General features: G+C 56.7%; 2 protein-coding genes across 2 annotated transcripts; one reads left to right on the top strand and one right to left on the bottom strand.

Moving 5' to 3' along the window:
• The first annotated feature begins 648 nt into the window (after positions 1 to 648).
• On the top strand, positions 649 to 3,208 carry ANTKMT (adenine nucleotide translocase lysine methyltransferase). Its single transcript, XM_005522808.3, has 5 exons — positions 649 to 834; positions 903 to 1,007; positions 1,573 to 1,713; positions 2,122 to 2,172; positions 2,718 to 3,208. Exons 1-5 carry the CDS (start codon positions 649 to 651, stop codon positions 2,904 to 2,906), a joined length of 672 nt encoding a protein of 223 aa, XP_005522865.2. The 3' UTR covers positions 2,907 to 3,208.
• Positions 3,209 to 3,808: 600 nt separating this feature from the next.
• On the bottom strand, positions 3,809 to 22,062 carry CCDC78 (coiled-coil domain containing 78). Its single transcript, XM_088064307.1, has 16 exons — positions 22,030 to 22,062; positions 21,667 to 21,795; positions 21,410 to 21,496; positions 21,007 to 21,186; positions 15,587 to 15,730; positions 15,456 to 15,506; positions 14,706 to 14,794; positions 13,652 to 13,745; positions 13,106 to 13,231; positions 12,151 to 12,362; positions 11,438 to 11,609; positions 10,447 to 10,490; positions 6,413 to 6,479; positions 5,027 to 5,127; positions 3,975 to 4,077; positions 3,809 to 3,844 (listed from the first exon to the last, which is right to left on the bottom strand). Exons 1-16 carry the CDS (start codon positions 22,060 to 22,062, stop codon positions 3,809 to 3,811), a joined length of 1,668 nt encoding a protein of 555 aa, XP_087920433.1.
• Between the last annotated feature and the right edge of the window lie 288 nt (positions 22,063 to 22,350).

Here is a 22,350-nt window from a genome sequence, read left to right as displayed (position 1 = left end):
CAGTGCACAACAGCTGCACACACATAGACAAATAGACACACCCACACCCGTGCACACACACACACACACTGAGACACACACACACCTGTGCACACACACACACACCTGTGCACACACACCCCTGTGCACACACACCCACACCTGTGCACACACACACACACACACTGAGACACACACACACCTGTGCACACACACCCACACCTGTGCACACACACACACCTGTGCACACACACCCACACCTGTGCACACACACACACAGAGACACACACACACCTGTGCACACACACACACACACCCACACACCTGTGCACACACACCCCTGTGCACACACACACACAATCACACACACCTATGCACACACACACACACACACACCCCTGTGCACACCCGCACACCACGCACGGCCGTGCTCCCCCTGCAGCCCCGCACACGCAGCCCCGGGGGCTGCCCGGGCCCCCCGTGTCCGTGTCCCTGTCCCCGTGTCTGTGCCCCCCCTATCCCCCCTGTCCGTGTCCCCGCTGTCCCCCGTGTCCGTGTCCCTGTCCCCCGTGTCCCCGCTGTCCCCCGTGCCCAGCCGCGTTCCCCGGTGTCCCGGAGCCGCTGCCGGCGGAAGGCTCCCTGCCGGGCTCCCCTCCCCTTCCGGCGGCCATGGAGCCGTGCTGGGAGCCGTGCTGGGAGCCGGGCGAGCCGGGCGAGCCGGGCTGGCCTCGCTCCGGGGGCTCGCTGGGTCCCCGGGGGCTGCTGGCACTGGCCGTGGCCAGCGGGGCGGCCGCGTGGGCAACCTGGGCTGTGCTGCTGATGCCCGGCTTCCGCCGCGTCCCCCTGCGCCTGCAGGTACCCCCGCACCCCCCGGACCCTCCCGACCCCCGCACCCTGACCCCCTGACCCCCTGTGCCCCCCAGGTGCCCTACCAGCCCTCCAGCCCCCGGCAAGTGGCCAACGCCCTGGCGCTGCTGCGGGGCCGCGCCGGGAAGACCGTGGACCTGGGATCCGGAGATGGACGGCTCGTAAGGGCTGGGTCCTGCGGGGATTGGGGTGTCCGGGGTGGGCGAAGGGCAGGGAGGGGGCTGGAGAGGGTGATGGGGAGACCCCCAGCCGGCTGCTGCCTGGCTCCTGGCCGTGGTTCAGGGTGGCCCTCCTGGCTACGATCCAGGATCATCCCAGGTGGTCCCAGAGGGATGGTCTTAGACAGCTGTAGGTGGTTCTGGATTGTTCTAGCTGTCCCTAGATGTTCCTAGGCTGTCCTAGGTGGTCCTAGGCTGTCCTAGGTGGTCTTAGGTGACCCAACATGGTCCTAGGTGGCTCTAAACAGGTGATTCTAGGCAGTCCTCGGTGGTCCAGAGTAGCTCTAGATGGTTGTAGGGGGTCTTGGGCAGCCCTAGAAGACATCACATGCAGGGAGCAGGGTGGGAATGAGGGATGTGGGTGGTGCTGAGTACCGAGGTCTCCCTGCCTGTGAGCTGGCAGGATGGGGTGAGTGGAGCTGGGCGACAGCCCCTGCCCACCCAAATCCTGCCCCAGCATCAACACTGAGATGCTTTGGGTTTCAGCCCTCCCCCTCTCCCTCTCCAGGTGCTCGAGGCTTACAAGCAGGGGCTGAGGCCAGCCCTGGGCTATGAGCTCAACCCCTGGCTGCTGTCCCTGGCCAACTACCGTGCCTGGAAGGCCGGGTACCACGGGAAGGTGTCCTTCCTGAAGGAGGATCTGTGGAAGGTAACAGCATCCCGAGGGTCTGGATGTGCTCAGGGCAGGGCCAGAGATCTATTTGCATCTCCAGGATGGATTTGCTAATGGCTGCTCGCTCTTTCCCCATCCCACGCTGCTTCTGGGAGGTGGAAGACCATCCTCCTTTCCAGGGGAATGCCAGCTGGGGCAGCCCATGGCCAGTTCTGCTTGGAGCAGCTCTGAGCAGAGAGAATCCATCTGTGAATGTGGGTCTGGGATGGTGCTGGAGGCAGATGTTTCCCAAGACATGCTGCTTTCACACCTACACTTCCCCCTCCCACGTGTTTTGTGGCATCTTTGCTCCCTCCAAAGTTCCAAAGATCACCCACAAGACGCTCAAACAGTTGTTCCTGCTCTGCCTGTTGCTCGTTATTCCCCTTTTCCTTCTGTTTTAAGGTGAATCTTTCTGACTGCCACAATGTGATTGTGTTCCTGGCCCCCAGTGTGGTGAGTCAGTCCCTCACACCCTGACTTGTTCTGGGCCAGCTCAAGCGGGCTTTTCCTGGGAAAAGAGAGGGGATCTGGGATGGAATAAGGCCAAGTGGGCATCACTGGGGGTGAGTGGTTTGGTGCTACACAGCATTTGGATTCATAGAATCATGGAATTGTTTAGATTGGAAAATCCCTCTGAGGTGGAGTCCTACCATTCCCCCAGCACAGCCAAAGCCACCACTAACACATGTCCCCAAGTGCCACATCCATGTCTGTTAAATCCCCCCAGGGATGGGGACTCCACCACTGCCCTGGGCAGCTGTGCCAGTGCCTGACCTCCCTTTCCATGAAGAAATTTTCCCAATATCCAACCTAAACTTCCCCTGATGTATCTTGAGGCTGCTCCTCTCATCCTGTTGCTCATCACTTCCTCCAAGTCTCAGCCCTGTGCTTTGAAGGGTGTTTGGTTAATGCCCCAGAAGCTGCCCCGTGCTCCCTGGTGGCAGTGCCACTGTGTGACTGTGTCCTGTCCCTGTCCTTGGCTGTGTCTCTCTCCCCAGAAACCTCCCTTGGCCACCAAGCTGCTGGCAGAACTGCCCGACGATGCCCGGGTGGTGGCTGGACGCTTCCCCTTCCCTTCCTGGAGCCCCAGCTGCACCCTGGGGCAGGGGCTGGAGCAGGTCTGGGCCTATGACATGAAGGAGGTGCGGAGAGAAGCGCAGGGCAGCGCCCAGGAAAGCCAGGTCTGACCCCAGCCTCATTAAGCCCGGTTTAACACCAGCCTCGTTAAGCCTGGCATTAAGGGTCAGAGCCACTCCAGCCCTTGGCTCAGCTCAGGACAGAAGTGCTTGGCCAGCATTTGTCCTGGGGACTTGCAGGGTGGCAGTCCTTCATTTATCCAGAGTGTGAGCAGTGTAAGGGAGGAGAAAATCAGACCTAGAAATCATGGGGTTAACACAGGATTTAAGAGATAAAGCTCCAGTGCCTCTTTTTGGATGATTGCTATTTTATTTCTGTTTAATTTATAAAAATAAAGCTTTGCTTGATTGTTCCTCTGAGGTTTTTGCTTTGTCTTTGAGCTGCTGGATGGTCCTGGAGTTGGAGCAGCTGCTGCTCCTGGACTCAGGCTTTGCTCTGCCATCCTTTCCAGCTCACTTCTGTGAAGGGTCAGTTTGGCCCTGTTTGTTAATTGAATATTCCGTTTTCTACCCAAACACAGAGGAAAATGGGGTTTTCCCAGCACAGAGTCTCAGAATTAAGGAATGGGTTGGGTTGGAAGGGACCTTGAAGCTCTTCTTGTTCCATCCCTGCCATGGCAGGGACACTTTCCACTGTCCCAGGCTGCTCCAAGCCCTGTCCAGCCTGGCCTTGGACACTTCCAGGGATCCAGGGGCAGCCACAGCTTCTCTGGGCAACCTTTCACCACCTTCACAGTAAAAGAGCAGCTCATCCCTTTGTCCAGCCCCAGAACAAATCCTGGTCTGAGCCAACCTTGGCTCTGTCTTGTGGGAGCCATGAGGGGAGCAAGGCAGGAGCAGCCCCTGGTCCAGGTCCAGGTCCAAGGAATTTTTCATCCAGGAAAAAAGTTACAGCAGGAGCAAGAACCTGTCCCCACAAGGCAGCAGTAAAGTCTGGGAGCCTGACCCTGTGCTCAGGGAAGAGCAGAATTCCTGTAGCTGACGGATGGCTGGGGACAGACATCACAGTTGTCTCATTTTAGTCCTGTGAATTTAAGACCAGGAACATCCACGTGGTTTTGCTGTTCCCACCTCCCAGCCTGGGAAGGATCCTTGCCTGGCAGTCCATAAAACACTGACCTCCCTCGGAGTCTGGGTGTTCCCAGGGCTCGTGGCTGGCACTGCTGGCTCGGGCACCTCGCTGCCCTCGGTGTTCCTCAGCCGCAGGATCTCCTGCTTGTACCTGCAGTGGAAGTGGCACTGGCACTGCCTACGGTCCCCAGGCCACCAGCCATGCCTGGAGCTGAGCCTGGCACGTGGATCCTGCAGCTTTTCCCAAAGAAAAGGCGTTTGTGGGCTCTGCCAGGCAAGGGCAGAGCCTGACCCGAGCCCACGGCGGAGCTGGCTGGGGAGTCATGGCAGGAGCAGGTGGATCATGCCCTGACACACCTGCCCTGCTTGTCCTCTCCCTTCCCTGCCCTTCCCTGCTGCTCTCCCTGCTCCAGAGCAGGATCAGCCAGGGAGAGGGAACATAGATCAGAGGCTGCTGGGAGCACTTAGATTAGAACCTGTGAAAAAAAAGAACTCTAAAGGTTTTAGGCTTTAGATTTTATGTTCCTGTGAAGGCTCCAGGGACACCTCAGAGCCCCTTCCAGGGCCTAAAGGGGCTCCAGGAGAGCTGGAGAGGGAATTGGGACAAGGGATGGAGGGACAGGACACAGGGAATGGCTTCCACTGCCAGAGGGCAGGGATGGATGGGATATTGGGAAGGAATTGTTCCCTGGGAGGGTGGGCAGGCCCTGGCACAGGGTGCCCAGAGAAGCTGTGGCTGTCCCTGGATCCCTGGAAGTGTCCCAGGCCAGGCTGGATGGGGCTTGGAGCCACCAGGGCTAGGGGAAGGTGTCCCTGCCCATGGCAGGGGAACTGGATGAACATTTATGTCGCTTCCACCCCAACCCATTCCATGATTCTGATTCCTCCCAAGGATGGGTGAGCATGCAGGGAAGGAAGGACATGTGTGGTGGGGCGTGTCTGTCCTGCTGCCCTGTGGCACAAGAGGTGGTAGCAGCTGCCTGGAGGAGCAGTGGCACGTCAGCCGGGTTGGCAGCGCTGTGACAGGGTCAGCAGTGGCCACAGAGAAGTCACTGGCACCAAGCCTGGAGCTGGAGCAGGGGGGGGATCCCCCATCTCACCTGGCAAGGTGCTGATCGATGTACCCCTGCAGCTCCACCACCTGCTCCTCTGCCACCACAGCCCGAGTCAGCAGCTGGCTTCTCTCCTGCTCCAGCTCCTCCTGCAGGGGTGAAAAAACACAGAGAAAACATGGAAAGAAAAGGAGATCTGAGAAGGGAGTGATGTGGTTCAGCCCCTCTCTGCTGCTTCCGACCACTTCCCCATCACTCTGACCTCTCAGCCATGACATCCCCCTTGTTTTGGCCACAGAGATACATCCCAGGAGGGGCTGAGCTTTACATCCCCAGGGAATGGTGGGGCTCTCCCTCGGGTTGCTGTGGACTGGGAAAGGCACGACATGGAAGTGAAGATCTCTGTAGCCAGGAGGAACCAGACTTGGAAGCTGATTCAGATTCAGCCTAGACTTGAGCGAGGTCAAATAGAATCAAAGAACTGTGGAATTGCATAGGCTGGAAAAGCCCACTAGAATCCAGGTGTTAACCTGGCACTGCCAAGGCCACCACTGACCCATGTCCCCAAGTGCCACATCCACACAGCTTTTAAATCCCTCCAGGGATGGGGACCCCACCACTGCCCTGGGCAGCTGTGCCAGGGCCTGACCACCCTTTCCATGAAGGAATTTTCCCAATATCCAACCTAAACCTCTCCTGGCCCAGCCTGAGGCTGTTCCCTCTCCTCCTGTCCCTGTTCCCTGGGATCAGAGCCCAACTCCCCCGGCTGTCCCCTCCTGTCAGGGAGTTGTGCAGAGCCAGAAGGGCCCCCTGAGCCTCCTTTTCTCCAGGCTGAGCCCCTTTCCCAGCTCCCTCAGCTGCTGCTGCTGCTCCAGCCCCTTCCCAGCTCTGTTCCCTGCCCTGGACACGCTCCAGCCCCTCAGTGTCCTTCTTGTCATGAGTGGCCCAGAACTGCCCCAGGACTGGAGATGTCCCAGCAGTGCCTGGCAGAGGGGAACAGTCAGCCCCAGCCCAAAGGTTGTCCTGAAACGTGGGCAGGAGTGACAAGGGGCTGCTGTCCTTGCTTTAGGAGCAGGGACAGTAAAGCCTTGAGACACCATCAGCTGGGGCCTGCAGGCAGTGCTTGGAGGGCTGAGGCCAAATCCCCAGCAAGGCTCCATGGAAAGGGATCCCCAGGGAATGGGCACAGCCCTGAGGCTGCCAGAGCTCCAGGAGTGTTTGGACAACACTCCCAGGGATTCCCAGGATGGGATTGTTGGGGCCAGGAACGGGACTGGAGGATCTTTGTGGGTCTCTCCCACTCAGGGTATTCTGTGAGTCCATGGAAGTTCCCCCTCCAGCCTGGAGCAGCCCCAGGGCAGGAGCTGAGGCAGCACATCTCTGCCGTGTGGGGGAGATGAGCTTTGGCTCCAATGGGCTGTTCCAGACCTTTACCTGGGTGTGGAGAGTGAATTCCCGGAGCTTCTTCCTGACCTCTGCCCAGCCCTCCTCATCCAGCTGCCTGCGACAGGAGAGCCCATTTGGGTCAGGCCCTGACACCAAACCCAGCCCCTCCACACATCACAGCCCCACATCACAGCCCCACACATCACAGCCCCACACATCACAGCCCCACACATCACAGCCCCACACATCACACAGCCCCACACATCACACAGCCCCACACATCACAGCCCCACACATCACACAGCCCCACACATCACACAAGCCCCCACACACCACAGCCCCACACATCACACAGCCCACAGATCACACAGCCCCACACATCACAGCCCCACACATCACACAGCCCCACAGATCACACAGCCCCACACATCACAGCCCCACACATCACACAGCCCCACACAACACACAGCCCCACACATCACACAGCCCCACACATCACAGCCCCACACATCACAGCCCCACACCACAGCCCCACACATCACACAGCCCCACACATCACAGCCCCACACATCACAGCCCCACACATCACACAGCCCCACACATCACAGCCCCACACATCACACAGCCCCACACATCACAGCCCCACACATCACAGCCCCACACATCACACAGCCTCACACATCACAGACCAACACATCACAGCCCCACACATCACAGCCCCACACATCACACAGCCCCGCACATCTCAGCCCCACACATCACAGCCCCACACATCACAGCCCCACACATCACACAGCCCCACACATCACACAGCCCCACACCACAGCCCCACACATCACACAGCCCCACACATCACACAGCCCCACACATCACAGCCCCACAGATCACACAGCCCCACATATCACACAGCCCCACACATCACAGCCCCACAGATCACACAGCCCCACACATCACACAAGCCCCACACATCACAGCCCCACACATCACACAGCCCCACACATCACAGCCCCACACATCACAGCCCCACACATCACACAGCCCCACAGATCACACAGCCCCACACATCACAGCCCCACACAACACAGCCCCACACATCACACAGCCCCACACATCACACAGCCCCACAGATCACACACAGCCCCACATCACACAGCCCCACACATCACACACACCCCCCACACACATCACACAGCCCCACATCACAGCCCCACACATCACACAGCCCCACACATCACACAGCCCCACATCACACCACCCCACATCACACAGCCCCACACATCACACACAGCCCCACACCACAGCCCCACACATCACACAGCCCCACACATCACACAGCCCCACACATCACACAGCCCCACAGATCACACAGCCCCACAGATCACACAGCCCCACACATCACAGCCCCACACATCACACAGCCCCACACAATCACACAGCCCCACAGATCACACAGCCCCACACATCACAGCCCACCCACACATCACACAGCCCCACAGATCACACAGCCCCACACATCACAGCCCCACACATCACACAGCCCCACACATCACACAGCTCCACACATCACACAGCCCCACATCACAGCCCCACACATCACACAGCCCCACACATCACACAGCCCCACACATCACAGCCCCACACATCACAGCCCCACACATCACAGCCCCACAGATCACACAGCCCCACACATCACACAGCCCCACACATCACAGCCCCACATCACAGCCCCACACATCACACAGCCCCACACATCACACAGCCCCACAGATCACACAGCCCCACACATCACACAGCCCCACACATCACAGCCCCACACATCACACAGCCCCACACATCACACAGCCCCACACATCACAGCCCCACACATCACACAGCCCCACACATCACACAGCCCCACACATCACACAGCCCCACACATCACAGCCCCACACATCACACAGCCCCACACATCACAGCCCCACACATCACACAGCCCCACACATCACACAGCCCCACACATCACACAGCCCCACAGATCACAGCCCCACAGATCACACAGCCCCACACATCACAGCCCCACACATCACACAGCCACACATCACAGCCCCACACATCACAGCCCCACACATCACACAGCCCCACACATCACAGCCCCACACATCACAGCCCCACACATCACACAGCCCCACACATCACAGCCCCACACATCACACAGCCCCACACATCACACAGCCCCACACATCACACAGCCCCACACATCACAGCCCCACACATCACACAGCCCCACACATCACACAGCCCCACACATCACACAGCCCCACACATCACAGCCCCACAGATCACACAGCCCCACAGATCACAGCCCCACACATCACAGCCCCACACATCACAGCCCCACAGATCACACAGCCCCACACATCACACAGCCCCACACATCACACAGCCCCACACATCACAGCCCCACACATCACACAGCCCCACACATCACACAGCCCCACACATCACAGCCCCACAGATCACACAGACCCACACATCACACAGCCCCACACATCACAGCCCCACAGATCACACAGCCCCACACATCACAGCCCCACACATCACACATCACACACCACCGGTGCCCAGCCCACCCTGATCCCCAGAGCTGGAACCTTTCCTCTCCCAATGCCCAAACTCCAGCATTGTGGAGTCACAGCCCTTCAGCCAACCTGGGCCTGCCCACCCCAGCCTGGGGCTGCTCCAAACCCCACCAGCACAGGAGAGTGCTGAAGCTGCCGCTGTGGGGCTGGATTTGATGGGAACAGGGAGCCACCAATGCCAAAGGCTGGCACGTTCTGCTCAGCCAGCACCAGAAGAGGTGAGCTGTCTGCACAGCCCAGCGTGGGAAAGCCCTTCCCACCCAGTCCCAGCCTCCGGGGGGAGAATCCAGGTCACATCTGATGCTTGGGGAATTTGGGCTGTGTGAAGGCAGGAATGCATTGTGCTCCCTCCTGTTCCCTCCAACTTCCCAGCACCGAGATCCCGGCTGGGCTTTCGTGGGAGCCGCAGGAGAAGGGAACAATAAACAGGGAATTGGTGCAGCTGGTAAATCCCCACATGGGAGGTGGAAGGAGCTGGGCTTTGAGGTCCCTCCCAAGCCAACCTGTTCTCTGACAAAGGCCAGGAGCAGGAATTGGAGCTGAAGTGCTGCGGGAACACCGGGATTCCCATCTCTAGCTGGAGGAGCATGGATCATCCCAGCAATATTTGAAGTGTGTGGGGTCTCTTGGCAGTTAAAAAAAAACCCTAAATGATGAGATGCATCACTAAAATTCAGGTTCTGGACTTTGCATGCCCTGCTCCTGTGGTGTCTGCCCAAATTACTGCATTTACTCACTGAGCACTGCTATTTTCAGTGTGGAAAACGTGGCAGAGGCTGGTTGAGGCTCAAGTCTGTGCCTGAGCCACCCCTCCAGAGCCCAGGGCTCTGGCACTCACCCACTCCTCAGTGCTGGCATCCAGCTAATGGAATATTTGACATGTTTTCTAGGTGACCATGTCTTCTAAAGGGCTGAAAGAGCCCAGCTCAGGTTTCTCCTGTGCTTTGTTCCACCCCTCCACCGCTCTAGCTGGTTGTTTTAGCAGGATAATGGAGCAGGGGGGAAGAGACCCATCAAAATTTAGCAATTTCAGGGTTTGTTGGGAAGCCAGGGAGGCATCAGCACAGTGGCACCACAGGGTTCCAGCCCAACTCCTGAGCTGAGAAGGAGGAAAACCAGGACCCATCCCAACTTGGTGGTGCCTCATGGGCCTTTCTCAGGGTGTGATCCACCAAAGCACTTGGGCACATGCTTTACTTTGGCTTTTAAAGAGGTCAGTGAGGCTAAAAACATGATTAAATCAAATATGTGCTTGAGAGCTTTCTTGGATCAAGGCCCAGTGGCCAAGTCTCTTCCTGCAGGAAGCGCTGTGCTGAGGGGACAGCTGCCTCTTCCTCCTGGAGCAGGCCCCAGCTGCTCCCTTTCCCTGCTGATTGCTGCTCCAGCCAGGCAAAAAAGATCCTCAATCCACACTTTCATGAGAATTTGGAATGACAGATATCCCAAGAAAGAAACAGCACTTACTGCTCCGGAGGCACTGGAAAGGCAGAAGCTCCTTTCAGGTTTTTCTGGAGGCAAAGGAAGAACAGAATTTCTGTACACATGAACCCATTGCAATCCCAGATCCTGCCACTTCCAGAGAAATCCTGTCATGGAATGGGTTAGGCTGGAAGGGACCTTAAGGATGATCCCATCCCATCCCCTGCCATGGCAGGGACACCTTCCACTATCCCAGGTTGCTCCAAGCCCCATCCAGCCTGGCCTTGGACACTTCCAGGGATCCAGGGGCAGCCACAGCTTCTCTGGGCACCCTGTGCCAGGGCCTGCCCACCCTCCCAGGGAACAATTCCTTCCTTACATCCAACCTAAATCTCTCCTCTTTTAGTTTAAATTCATTCCCTTTGTCCTGTCACTATCTGCACGTGTAAAAAGACATTCTCCCTCTTTTCTGTCAGGCCCCCTGGAAGTGGCACGAGGTATCCCAGCACTCCCACAGCCACCAGCACCATGGCAAGGGAATGATGGGCTGTGCAATCTGAGGGTTTCGGGTCTCCCATCCTCTGAATTTTTAAATAAGTGCATCCTGTGCAAATCAAGACCCACATCTGCCCAGTGGGAGGACATTTCCCTATCCCTGGAAGTGTCCAAGGCCAGGTTGGACAGGGCTTGGAGCAACCTGGGATAGCGGAAGGTGTTTCTGCCCATGGCAGGGGATGGAATGAGATGGACTTTAAGGTCCCTTCCAACCCAAACCATTCAGGGATTCCATGGTTCTGTGACATGATGATGACTTTTGTGTTCCCTGCCTGTGTCCCAGGCACAGCAAACCCTCAGGGAGAGGGTGGATGTGGCACCTGGGGACGTGGCTCAGTGGTGGCCTTGGCAGTGCTGGGGGAATGGTTGGACTCCATAATCTGAGAGAGCTTTCCCAACCTAACCAATCCTATAAATGCCTTAAGGAAGGGGCTGAATCTACAGCTCATGAAACTCTTCTCATCAAGCCACAGCTCTCTACCTTCTGCAGTTCTTGGAGCTGCATCTCCAGCTTTGCCTTTTCCTCCCGCAGCCGGTTCAGCTCCCGGGAGCTGTTTGTCAGCAGCTCTGGGTCTGTGATGCAGAAGTGGAGCTCGGCAGGGCCACAATCCACGGCACTGCTCCCCAGGGACCGGATCTGCTCCCGCTGCAGCCTGTGAGGAGCACAGGGCTCAGTCCCTGCTCATGTTTTGGGTGACATCACTGAGCAGTTCTGCTGCTCCTGAAGGTGCCATTCACTGGGACCTGCTGGTTCTGGCCACCTGCAAAGGATAAGTGGGAGAGTTTCTGAAGGGAGCTTGTCCTAGAGCTATTTGTGGCTTTTATACCACAAGAATTTCTGCTGCTTCCCACAGCCCAAGCTGCCGAGAGAGCTGAGAGTATTGCAGGGACGGGCTGGGAGGTGGAGCTATTTGTGGTACCTCTGCATTTCCACACCATCCACCGTGGGATCAATCTCTCACCCTGCATTTTAAGTGGGAGGAACATATGTGCAAAGCAGCTCCACAGGGTCCAGAGCACCCTGATGTGCAGCTGGAGGCAGCTCGATCCTGGATTGCCGGGAGCAGGGAGAGAAATGTGCATTCCAGATCCTCTGCTCCGTCTGGGAGCCGTGTTTGTCTCCTTCTAGGGCAGGGGATGGGTGCTGTGGGGCTTTTCCACATGGCCCTGAAGGAGGAGGTGGCTGAGGTTTACCCATAGGCAATCAGCAGGTTCTCGTGCTTCTTGGCCAAGTCCTTCATGCGTTTCTTGTAGCCACGAGCTGCCCGAGCCAGCTGCTCTTCCCGGGACTTGTAGGAAGCCCGGATATCCTTGAGCATGCTCTCCACAAAGTTCTTCATGGCAGCTTGGCCAGCTGGGGCTTTGCTGTGGCCTGTCACGCTGCTGGGTTTGCTGTCCATGTAGTTCTGTAAATGCACAGACAGGGAAATCCAGGGGGAATGGCTTCCCACTGCCAGAGGGCAGGGATGGATGGGATATTGGGAAGGAATTGTTCCCTGGGAGGGTGGGCAGGCCCTGGCACAGGGTGCCCAGAGAAGCTGTGGCTGCCCCTGGATCCCTGGAAGTGTCCAAGGCCAGGCTGGACGGGGCTGGGAGCAGCCTGGGACAGTGGAAGGTGTCCATGCCATGGCAGGGGGTTGGCACTGGATGGGCTTTGAGGTCACTTCAACCCATTCCATGATTCTGTGGCAGCTTCCCCCTGCACCCAGATTTCCTGTATGGCCACACAAAATTGTTGGTGAGCTTCTGCTGGGGCTTTTCTTGGTCAGATTACAGGGGTTAAAAAAAACCCTTTTCTTTCTGTATTTACTCAAATTTTTTGGCAGCAGCCTACAGGAGGAGGGTGCCAGTCTGGAGAGACCTGAGGGAACAGCTGGAGCTGTGCTGGGGAGGTTCAGGTCGGATATCAGGGTTCTTCCCCCAGAGGTGCTGGCACTGCCCAGGCTCCCCAGGGAATGGGCACAGCCCCGAGGCTGCCAGAGCTCCAGGGGTGTTTGGATGATGCTCTTGGGGATGCACAGGGTGGGATTGTTGGGGTGTCTGTGCAGGGCCAGGATCCATGATCTTTGTGGATCCCTTCCAGCTCATGATATTCCAGGATTCTGTGGCACCTCCCAGGCCGGGAGAGCCCCGGGCTGGGGGTACCCACCGCCACGTCCCTGATGTACCGCGCCAGCCGGGAGCGATATTCCTCGTTCAGCTCCTTCAGCTGGAGCTGCAGCCGGGAGTTCTCCGCCTCCACCTCCTGGAGCTGGCCCTGGGATGTGAGCAGCACCTGGCACAGCAAACAAAAATCCTGCTGGTCCTCTGGCTGAGCAGTGGGAGCTGAGACGCTTCATAAGAGCCGAGGGTCTTCATTTCCACATATTTGAGTTCACTAGAGCTGGAAAGGTCCTTAATTTTCAGAGAAACCCACTGGAAATGTTTATAATCCCTATTCCCTTGCTACCTTCTGTCATTTGCCACCCCCCACCCCGGTGATTCCACCAACTCTTTCTGAAGAGAGCAAAATTCCTCCCACCACCTTTGCAAGCAGCTCTTCCACCACGTGCAGGAGGAAACTGCACGGGGAGAACCTTGGTGTGACAAACTCCCTGGAGAGGGAGAGGTGCTGGAGCACTTGGATTCAAGGCATCCCAGCCCTGGCAGCTCGGGAGGAGCACAGGGCAGGCAGATAGGCTGGAGGGATCCTCACCGCTGATTGTTCCACCAGCCTGCGCCGCCTGTCCCCGACCGTGCAGCAGAGTCCTGCTCCCCTCACCTCCTGCAGCTCCTTCCCCAGCACCAGCCTGGACACACAGGAAGAAATTTGGTTTATTTTAACTGCCCAAACTCCTTCTCCATCCCTGGAAGTGCTCAAGGCCAGGCTGGATGGGGCTTGGAACAATTTGTTCTAGCAAAAGGTGTCCTTGCTCATGGCGAGGGGTGGAATGAGATGGGTTTAAGGTCCCTTCCTTCTGCAAATTCTGGGATTCTGGGATTCTCCATAGGTTCAACACAGCCAGCTTTGGGGAGAAAATCACTTTGGAATGACAGAAATCTCCCAGCAGCAGCTGCCAGCCTCCAAATGTGTGTCAACCAGAGCCACAAAATCCCTCCCCACTAAAGGTGAACACCCTCCACGGTTCAGGGGGTCGAGTCCTGTAGAATCCCTGCTGGGGCAGCCTTTCCTGGGCCATTAACCCCATTCCAAGGAGATGGAAAACCCATGGTGTGGGTAAGGGCTGGGCTGGATTAGTCTCTGGGACGTCACACGTTTGCTGTGTGCCACAGAGTGGATTTTCAAGGTGTCCCTGAACACCACCAACTTTAATCTGACAGCTCTGAGGAGCCTTGAAAACATCAGATTTTCCTTCCAGGCCTCACTTCTTCCAAGGGTGGATCATCATTCCTTCCCTGCACCCCCCAAAGGCAGACTGCCTCCTCTCCTGCTCCTGCTCCTGTTCCTGCTCCTGCTCCTGTTCCTGTTCCTGCTCCTGTTCCTGCTCCTGCTCCTGCTCCTGCTCCTGCTCCTGCTCCCGTTCCTGCTCCTGCTCCTGTTCCTGCTCCTGCTCCTGTTCCTGCTCCTGCTCCTGCTCCTGCTCCTGCTCCTGCTCCTGCTCCCGTTCCTGCTCCTGCTCCCGTTCCTGCTCCTGCTCCTGTTCCTGCTCCTGCTCCTGCTCCTGCTCCTGCTCCTGCTCCTGCTCCCGTGGGTCAAATCCTGCTGCAACAAATCCCACAGACACCTGGCCAAGCAGAGGGACACTCACACTCGCTCCTCCAGCCTCTGCTGCTTCTCATCCTGGGTTTTCTTCAGTTTCTCCAGCTCCACTTTTATGTGATCCTGGTTTCCAAGCAACTGAGGGACAAATGAAGAGGAAGATGATGCAGAAGGCTGAGTGAAGAGAGGACAAAGTGAGGAGAACCTCAAGCTGAGCACTTGTCCGGCTGAGCAGTGACATGCTGGGGGAAGGACTGGTTTAACTGGGAGGGACTGGTGCCCTCTAGCACGGCAGGAAGGGTGTCTGATGCACAGCCAGGGCACGTGGAGGTGCACATGTGTCGCTCTCCCGAGGGAAACGCTCACGTTGAGAGTCAGATTCCCAGCAGGAGCCAGTGGGGGAGCCCAAGCTGGTTGTGCAAGGGCTGCAGATGGGGAGGAGGCAGGGACTGTGCTCTCAGTTTTGGGTGCTTCATCACCCCCAGATTTCTCAAGTGTGAGAAAGAAGGGAAAAAAGTGTCCTCTGCATTTGCTGGCTTCTGAGCTCCTGTCTGTGTTCCTGCTGCCAGGGCATGGACCCAGGGAATCACCTCTGCCCCCCTCATCTCTGCCTGCACATCTGGAGTCCTTCCTGTCTCGTTTTGCAACTGCAGAGTTTAAAAAAAGGATTGAAGATGAATCAAGGCATCAGCTGATCCACAAAACTCAAGTTAGCACCAGGAGGTGCCAGCCACAGTTGGAATCGATCCCCCCCCTCTGCTTCCCAAGGATCCAGCAGCAGACCCCCACACACACTCACGTTTCTTTCCAGCTCCTGCTGCTCGTGTTCAGAGGCAGCTGCGTCCTCAGGCTGGTTTGGGGAGAGAGGAGAAGGGGCCTGGTAGATCCCTGGTCTCCAAGGGGGTGGTGGAAGGACAGAGAGTTCCTTACCTTCCCCCTCCCAGCAGAGTGAGGATGTCCTGCTGCTCTCCCTTTTCCCAGCTCCGGGGAGGATTGATGGGCTGAGCCAGGGGGGTGGATGCTCTCTCTGGCCAGGCTGAGCAGATCCTGGGTCAGCTCCTCATTCCTCATCACCTGCCAGGTCAAACAGGAAGGAAAGAACTTGTGAAGTCCCCCCCCCCCCGGTCAGCACATCCCCACTGCTCCTGGTGTGTGCTCCAGGCACCCCCTCCCCTTCCCAAACCAAGTTTAATTTTAGTTCTGTCTTTCCTATGTCCAAAGATACCGGTGATTTTGTGCTTCTCGTGGAAATGCATTGCCGGGCAGCAGGGTTATCCCCATGGAATGTAAACCCTCTGCACATCTCACACCCAAACCCAGATCCCAGTGCCAGCCCCGGGCACAGCTCTGCCACCACCTCTGCAGGCCTCCAGCTCCCTCCTTGCTGCATCTGCACCCTCCATGCAGCTTCCCAACACTTCAGGAACATCCTTCCCTATGGAACAGCTTTCAGCAGGGCTGGGCTCCACAGTGCAAGGACAAAGGCCAAGTCTCCATCCATCCATCATCCATCCATCATCCATCCATCCATCCATCCATCCATCCATCCATCCATCCATCCATCATCCATCCATCATCCATCATCCATCCATCCATCATCCATCATCCATCCATCCATCCATCATCCATCATCCATCCATCCATCATCCATCATCCATCCATCATCCATCCATCATCCATCATCCACCCATCCATCATCCATCATCCATCCATCATCCATCCATCCATCCATCCATCCATCATCCATCCATCCATCCATCATCCATCCATCCATCCATCATCCATCATCCATCCATCATCCCTCCATCATCCATCCATCATCCATCCATCATCCATCCATCATCCATCCATCCATCCATCATCCATCCATCATCCATCCATCCATCCATCATCCATCCATCATCCATCCATCCATCATCCATCCATCCATCATCCATCATCCATCCATCCATCCATCATCCATCCATCCATCATCCATCCATCATCCATCATGCATCCATCCATCATCCATCGATCCATGCATCATCCATCATGCATCCATCCATCATCCATCCATCCATCCATCATCCATCCATCATCCATCATCCATCCATCCATCCATCATCCATCCATCCATCATCCATCCATCATCCATCCATCCATCATCCATCATCCATCCATCATCCATCCATCCATCATCCATCCATCATCCATCATCCATCCATCCATCATCCCATCATCCATCCATCCATCCATCCATCCATCCATCCATCATCCATCCATCATCCATCCATCATCCATCCATCATCCATCCATCCATCCATCCATCATCCATCCATCATCCATCCATCCATCCATCCATCATCCATCATCCATCCATCCATCATCCATCCATCATCCATCATCCATCCATCATCCATCCATCCATCCATCCATCATCCATCCATCCATCATCCATCCATCCATCATCCATCCATCCATCATCCATCCATCATCCATCATCCATCCATCATCCATCCATCATCCATCCATCCATCATCCATCATCCATCCATCATCCATCCATCCATCATCCATCCAACATCCATCATCCATCCATCATCCATCATCCATCCATCATCCATCATCCATCCATCATCCATTCATCATCCATCCATCCATCATCCGTCCATCCATCATCCATCCATCATCCATCATCCATCCATCATCTATCCATCCATCCATCCATCATCCATCCATCCATCATCCATCCATCATCCATCCATCCATCATCCATCCATCCATCATCCATCCATCATCCATCCATCCATCATCCATCCATCCATCATCCATCTATCCATCCATCATCCATCATGCATCCATCCATCCATCCATCATCCATCCATCCATCATCCATCTATCCATCCATCATCCATCCATCATCCATCATCCATCCATCATCCATCATGCATCCATCCATCCATCCATCATCCATCCATCCATCATCCATCCAACATCCATCCATCATCCATCCATCATCCATCCATCATCCATCATCCATCATCCATCCATCCATCCATCCATCATCCATCCATCATCCATCCAACATCCATCCATCATCCATCCATCATCCATCATCCATCATCCATCCATCCATCCATCATCCATCCATCATCCATCCATCCATCATCCATCCATCCATCCATCCATCCATCCATCCATCCCTCCCTCCCTGTGGGATGACACAATCCCAGTTGTAATGGAATGCATCCCCCCAGCAGCAGCCAGCCCACAGCCCCGTGTAGGCAGCGAGATTCCAAGCGTGGCTGGTGCCAAGTGACACATTTCCAAAAGATGAAGAGGATCTGAATGAGAAAAGCTGTGTTACAGGTGATCTGGAAGGAACACTGGGGGAATTCATGTCTCCCAGGAGGGTTTCTGTGTAGATAACAAAGCTTTGATGGGGTTTATGACTGGGGACAAGCTTGAGTAATTGTTACCATGGCAGTGAATCGGGAGGATGGGAGGCAGAGGTCATCTGAGTCATCCGCGGAGAGAATAGCTTATCAAAAGATAGCACGGGGTGGGCTGGGGGAGAGCGAGGAGAAAGGAGGCTGACAAAGAGGTGAGATCTACAGCTGTGAAACCTGTCAGCTCCAGAGACAGCCCGCTTGTTCCCCGGCCCACAGCGATCCATCTGCAGCTGTCATCCCTGACAATTCCATCGCAGGGGTCACAAGGACCGGTTTAGCCAAAATGAAATAAAATAATAATAATAATGAAAAGGGGCAGTCCCCGGGTTGAGTTGGGCTTCTCTGCCTTTCCTGGGCTCCTGAGCCTGGCATGGCTCCAGGGAAAACCCCGGCCTGGAACCCAGAGCGCGTTTGGGTCCCCTCCGGGGCTGCCGCCGCAGTCGGCGCAAACCTGGGGGACAAAGGGAGAAGGAAGCGGAGAGCCAGGAAAGGTCAGAGCCTTGAAAAGGAAGAATTTACAGCGAGACAGAAAACAGGCACCGAGTGCCTGCCTGGCATCTCCTCGGCGCTTCCCAAGGGCTGGGCAAGGCCGCTCCTGCGGCCGGGACAGACGCGGTGTGTGAATCCCAGCGACAATGGAGCCGTGACAATTCAGAGGCTCCGACTGTTCCCGGCCGAGGGCCCGTGAATGAGCTCGCCGAGCTGCTCCTGCGCCAAGCAGCCATGACAACATATTGGCAAGGTCACAAGTAGCACTTGTAATTGGGAATGTGTAAAAGGTTCATTGTCTCCCCCAGAAGAGCGCTGGGGAAGGGGAGGGGGAGAACCGCAGGCTGCTTTTCCCGTTTCCTTTGGGAAAGTCCGCACTGGGAAAATAATGAGCGAGAGGCCCATGTCGCGACAAGTCCCAGGCTGCCAAGTCGGAGCCTCTCTGGCTTCAGGCAGGGATTTTTGGGAGTCGGAGCCAAGGAACTGGGGTAAACTCCTCGGTGTATGGAGGACATCCAAGGAATTCACCTCTGGCTTCTGGACCCGCTTCACCACTTCTGGGGGCAACCTGCTCTAGGGGAAGATGTCCCGTGGCAGGGGGTGGAAGGAGATGGGCTTTAAAGCCCCTTCCACCCCAAAGCATTCCCTGACTCTGTGGCTCTTCAGGATGCTACCTGGCACAAAACTGAATCCATGTGCTTTCACTGCCTGAAACATTCCAGGATCCATGTGAAAACGGTGTGTTATTACCACTAACCTGCTAAACCCATCATTTAGAGATGTCAGCTGCCTGAAAATCCAGCTTTTGACAAACACATTGCACCCCCTTGGGGACAAGAAGCAGCTGGGAGTGCTGATGGCTGAGCTATTCCTCAGAGCAGAGCGGCTCTGCCCCGTGTTCCAGCGGGACCGCAGGGTGGGATCGCCCCCTGCAAGAGCTGCGTTCGCCTCCTTGTGAGAAATTCCCATTTCTCAGCTTCTGGGAGACAAATGATCTCTCCACAAGGGTCACTAACTCGCGGATGATCATTATCCTGCTCTGCCAGAGCCCATCCAGACACGCTGGACCAAAGCAGCATTCCTGCTCTGCATCTTCCCAGCGCAGCATGGAAAAGCAGGTCATTGAGCCGAGGCAGCTGAACTATCTGCTGGGGGAGGGAGGGAGCGGGAGGGTGTCAGTCATTCCATCCCATTCAAAAAGAAGGAGAAGCGGGAGGGGGAAGAGGAAGGGCTATTGAAGTAGCCAAAGGAACGCGCAAATCTGGCTCCAAAAGCGTCTGGTTAATCATTGCTGAGCTAGCAGTCAGAGGGAAGGTGTCTGTCTTTTAAGGAACCGTCACAAACTTGCTTGAATTCGATGTTTTTATAAACTTTCCGACCTGCAAGCTGCCAGGCCCCTTCTCTGCTCGAAATGAGAGCGACTCCAATCCCTTCACGTGCGGGCTGCGCAAGCCAAGCAGAAAAAAGGGAAACAAAGCGCGGAGGGAGCGGCCCGGGCAGCCCCGCCGTGACCTCCGGGCAGCGCCGGGGGCCCCGGGGGAAGCGGGGGGCTCTGCCCGCGGGGGGCCGGGGGAGCAGCGGGTCAGCGTGGGCACAGCGCTGTCCCCCTCTGTCCCCCTCTGTGCCAGCCCTGGCCCCCTCTGTCCCCTCTGTCCCCCTCTGTCCCCAGCCCTGTCCCCGCAGCGAGGGCAGGTCCCACACGCCCTGAGAGATGGAGCTGAGCCCCAGAGTGCGGAGGGGGGGATTCTGCCCCCTCAGGTGAGACCCCACCTGCAGAGCTGCCTCCAGCCCTGGGGCCAACAGCAGCAGGACGTGGAGCTGCTGGAGAGAGTCCAGAGGAGGGCATGGAGATTCCCCAAGGGCTGGAGCCCCTCTGGAGCCAGGCTGGGAGAGCTGGGGGTGCTCACCTGGAGAGGAGAAGGCTCCAGGGACACCTCAGAGCCCCTTCCAGGGCCTAAAGGGGCTCCAGGAGAGCTGCAGAGGGACTTGGGACAAGGGATGGAGGGACAGGACACAGGGAATGGCTTCCACTGCCAGAGGGCAGGGATGGATGGGATATTGGGAAGGAATTGTTCCCTGGGAGGGTGGGCAGGCCCTGGCACAGGGTGCCCAGAGAAGCTGTGGCTGCCCCTGGATCCCTGGAAGTGTCCAAGGCCAGGCTGGACGGGGCTTGGAGCAGCCTGGGACAGTGGAAGGTGTCCCTGCCCATGGCACTGGATGGTTTTTGTGGACTTGGTGGCCTTTAAGAGGTCACTTCAACAAGAACTTTTGTACAATTTTATGAGCAGCCTCCGTGGGCCTGAGCTGTGATGGGGATGCACAACCAAAAGCCAAGCAAGGTGCCCCCACAGCAGGGAAATGTGAGGTGAGCTGGGATCTCTGGGATAAGCCCTGGCACGAGCTCTGGGATGAACACTGTGGCCCCTCTCACCTCCTGGTCCAGCTCTCTGCCCAGGGCCAGGTAATTGCTCTTCAGGATGATGAACTCCTCCCCCAGCTCCTGCCGGCTGCTCTCCAGGGCGCGCAGGCGCTCCCGCAGGGAATCTCGCTCCCAAGTCACGCTGGCACTGCACAGCTCCAGCTCCTGCACCCTCCTCTCCAGGGCCTGCATCTGCACAGGGGAGGCAGCAGGGTCACACCTGGCACGGGCCAGCAGCAAGAACAGGGAGATGATTTCATGGGAGCTCCTCGGGATCTGGGGTGCTGGGGGGGAATTCAGCTCCGGCTAAAGGCAGAGGATTTGCCAAGCAAGGTAAAGGTGGCTGTGTCAGGAGCTGCAGAGCTGGGTGAAGGTGATGGCAGTGCTGGAATTGGCTGTTCCCAAATGTGGGTACCGTGTTTTTCAGTTTGAAGTTCTCGGTCTCGTAACGCTCCTTCATTTTGTTTGTCTCGATCTGGAGATCCACGAGGTCTTTGGAAATCTGGGAGAGACAAAGGCAGTGAAGGCCATGGATGGATTCTGAGGCCAATGTGATGTTTGAACACAACACATTCCCCTCCAGAAAGAGAAATTTCCCCCCAGATTTCCCATCTGTGCGGGGAAATGGCCTCACACGGCTCCACAGCTCAGTTCTGACTCCCAAAGTTTTACCTTCAGTTTTTCCTCTTCACTGAGGACCATCCTGGCTGGGAAGTCTGTCTTGGAGCCAGGCAGCTTCCCCATCTCCTCCTGTGGGTCTCCAAGCTGGTGCATGTCCTGGTTCCTGTCCTCCAGCTGCACCTGGAGGCACAGAGCAGCTCCAGCCGAGCTCTCCTCTCCCCCTGCCCACCACTGCTGCTGGAACAGCTCAGCACATCCAGCTTCCCAGAACCTCAACAAATTCCAGCCAGGCTTTCTAGCTGCCCTTTCTCCCCTGTAGGTAGGATTTCCTTGGCAGGGTGATGGCTCCATGGCCTGGGAAGGAGCTGCAGACCTTCACCCCTGTATTTTCTGTCAGCTCTGCAGGTTACTCACATTCTCATTCTCTGCAACAATTCCGAGATCCATGTGCTCAGAGGCCGGGATCTCTGCACAGCATTGGGCAGGCAGCGACTGAGAAGCCAAGGAAGGACCCAGGGATCTCTAAGGAATTCTCCCGGGAGGTCCAGCACTGTTGCTACCAACTTGGGTTACCAGAGGGTGTGGCTTCCACCTCGATTTTAAGGCGGCTCCAAATCTTACAGCCACCCTGGGAGCTGCTGGAGGGAAAGCAGAGGCGCTTCCCAGGAGGTTTCTGTGTTCCCAGCTCAGCCCACAGCAGGCACGGGAGCAAACAGCTCAGGAACCGGCCCAGGG

The sequence above is a fragment of the Pseudopodoces humilis genome, chromosome 18 (genome assembly GCF_049639895.1).
Source record: "Pseudopodoces humilis isolate 2021_Gansu_Grassland_sample_001 chromosome 18, ASM4963989v1, whole genome shotgun sequence".
Lineage (NCBI taxonomy): Eukaryota > Metazoa > Chordata > Aves > Passeriformes > Paridae > Pseudopodoces > Pseudopodoces humilis.
Note: the sequence above shows the minus strand (reverse complement) of the source record. Positions and strands in the feature narration are given on the sequence as shown.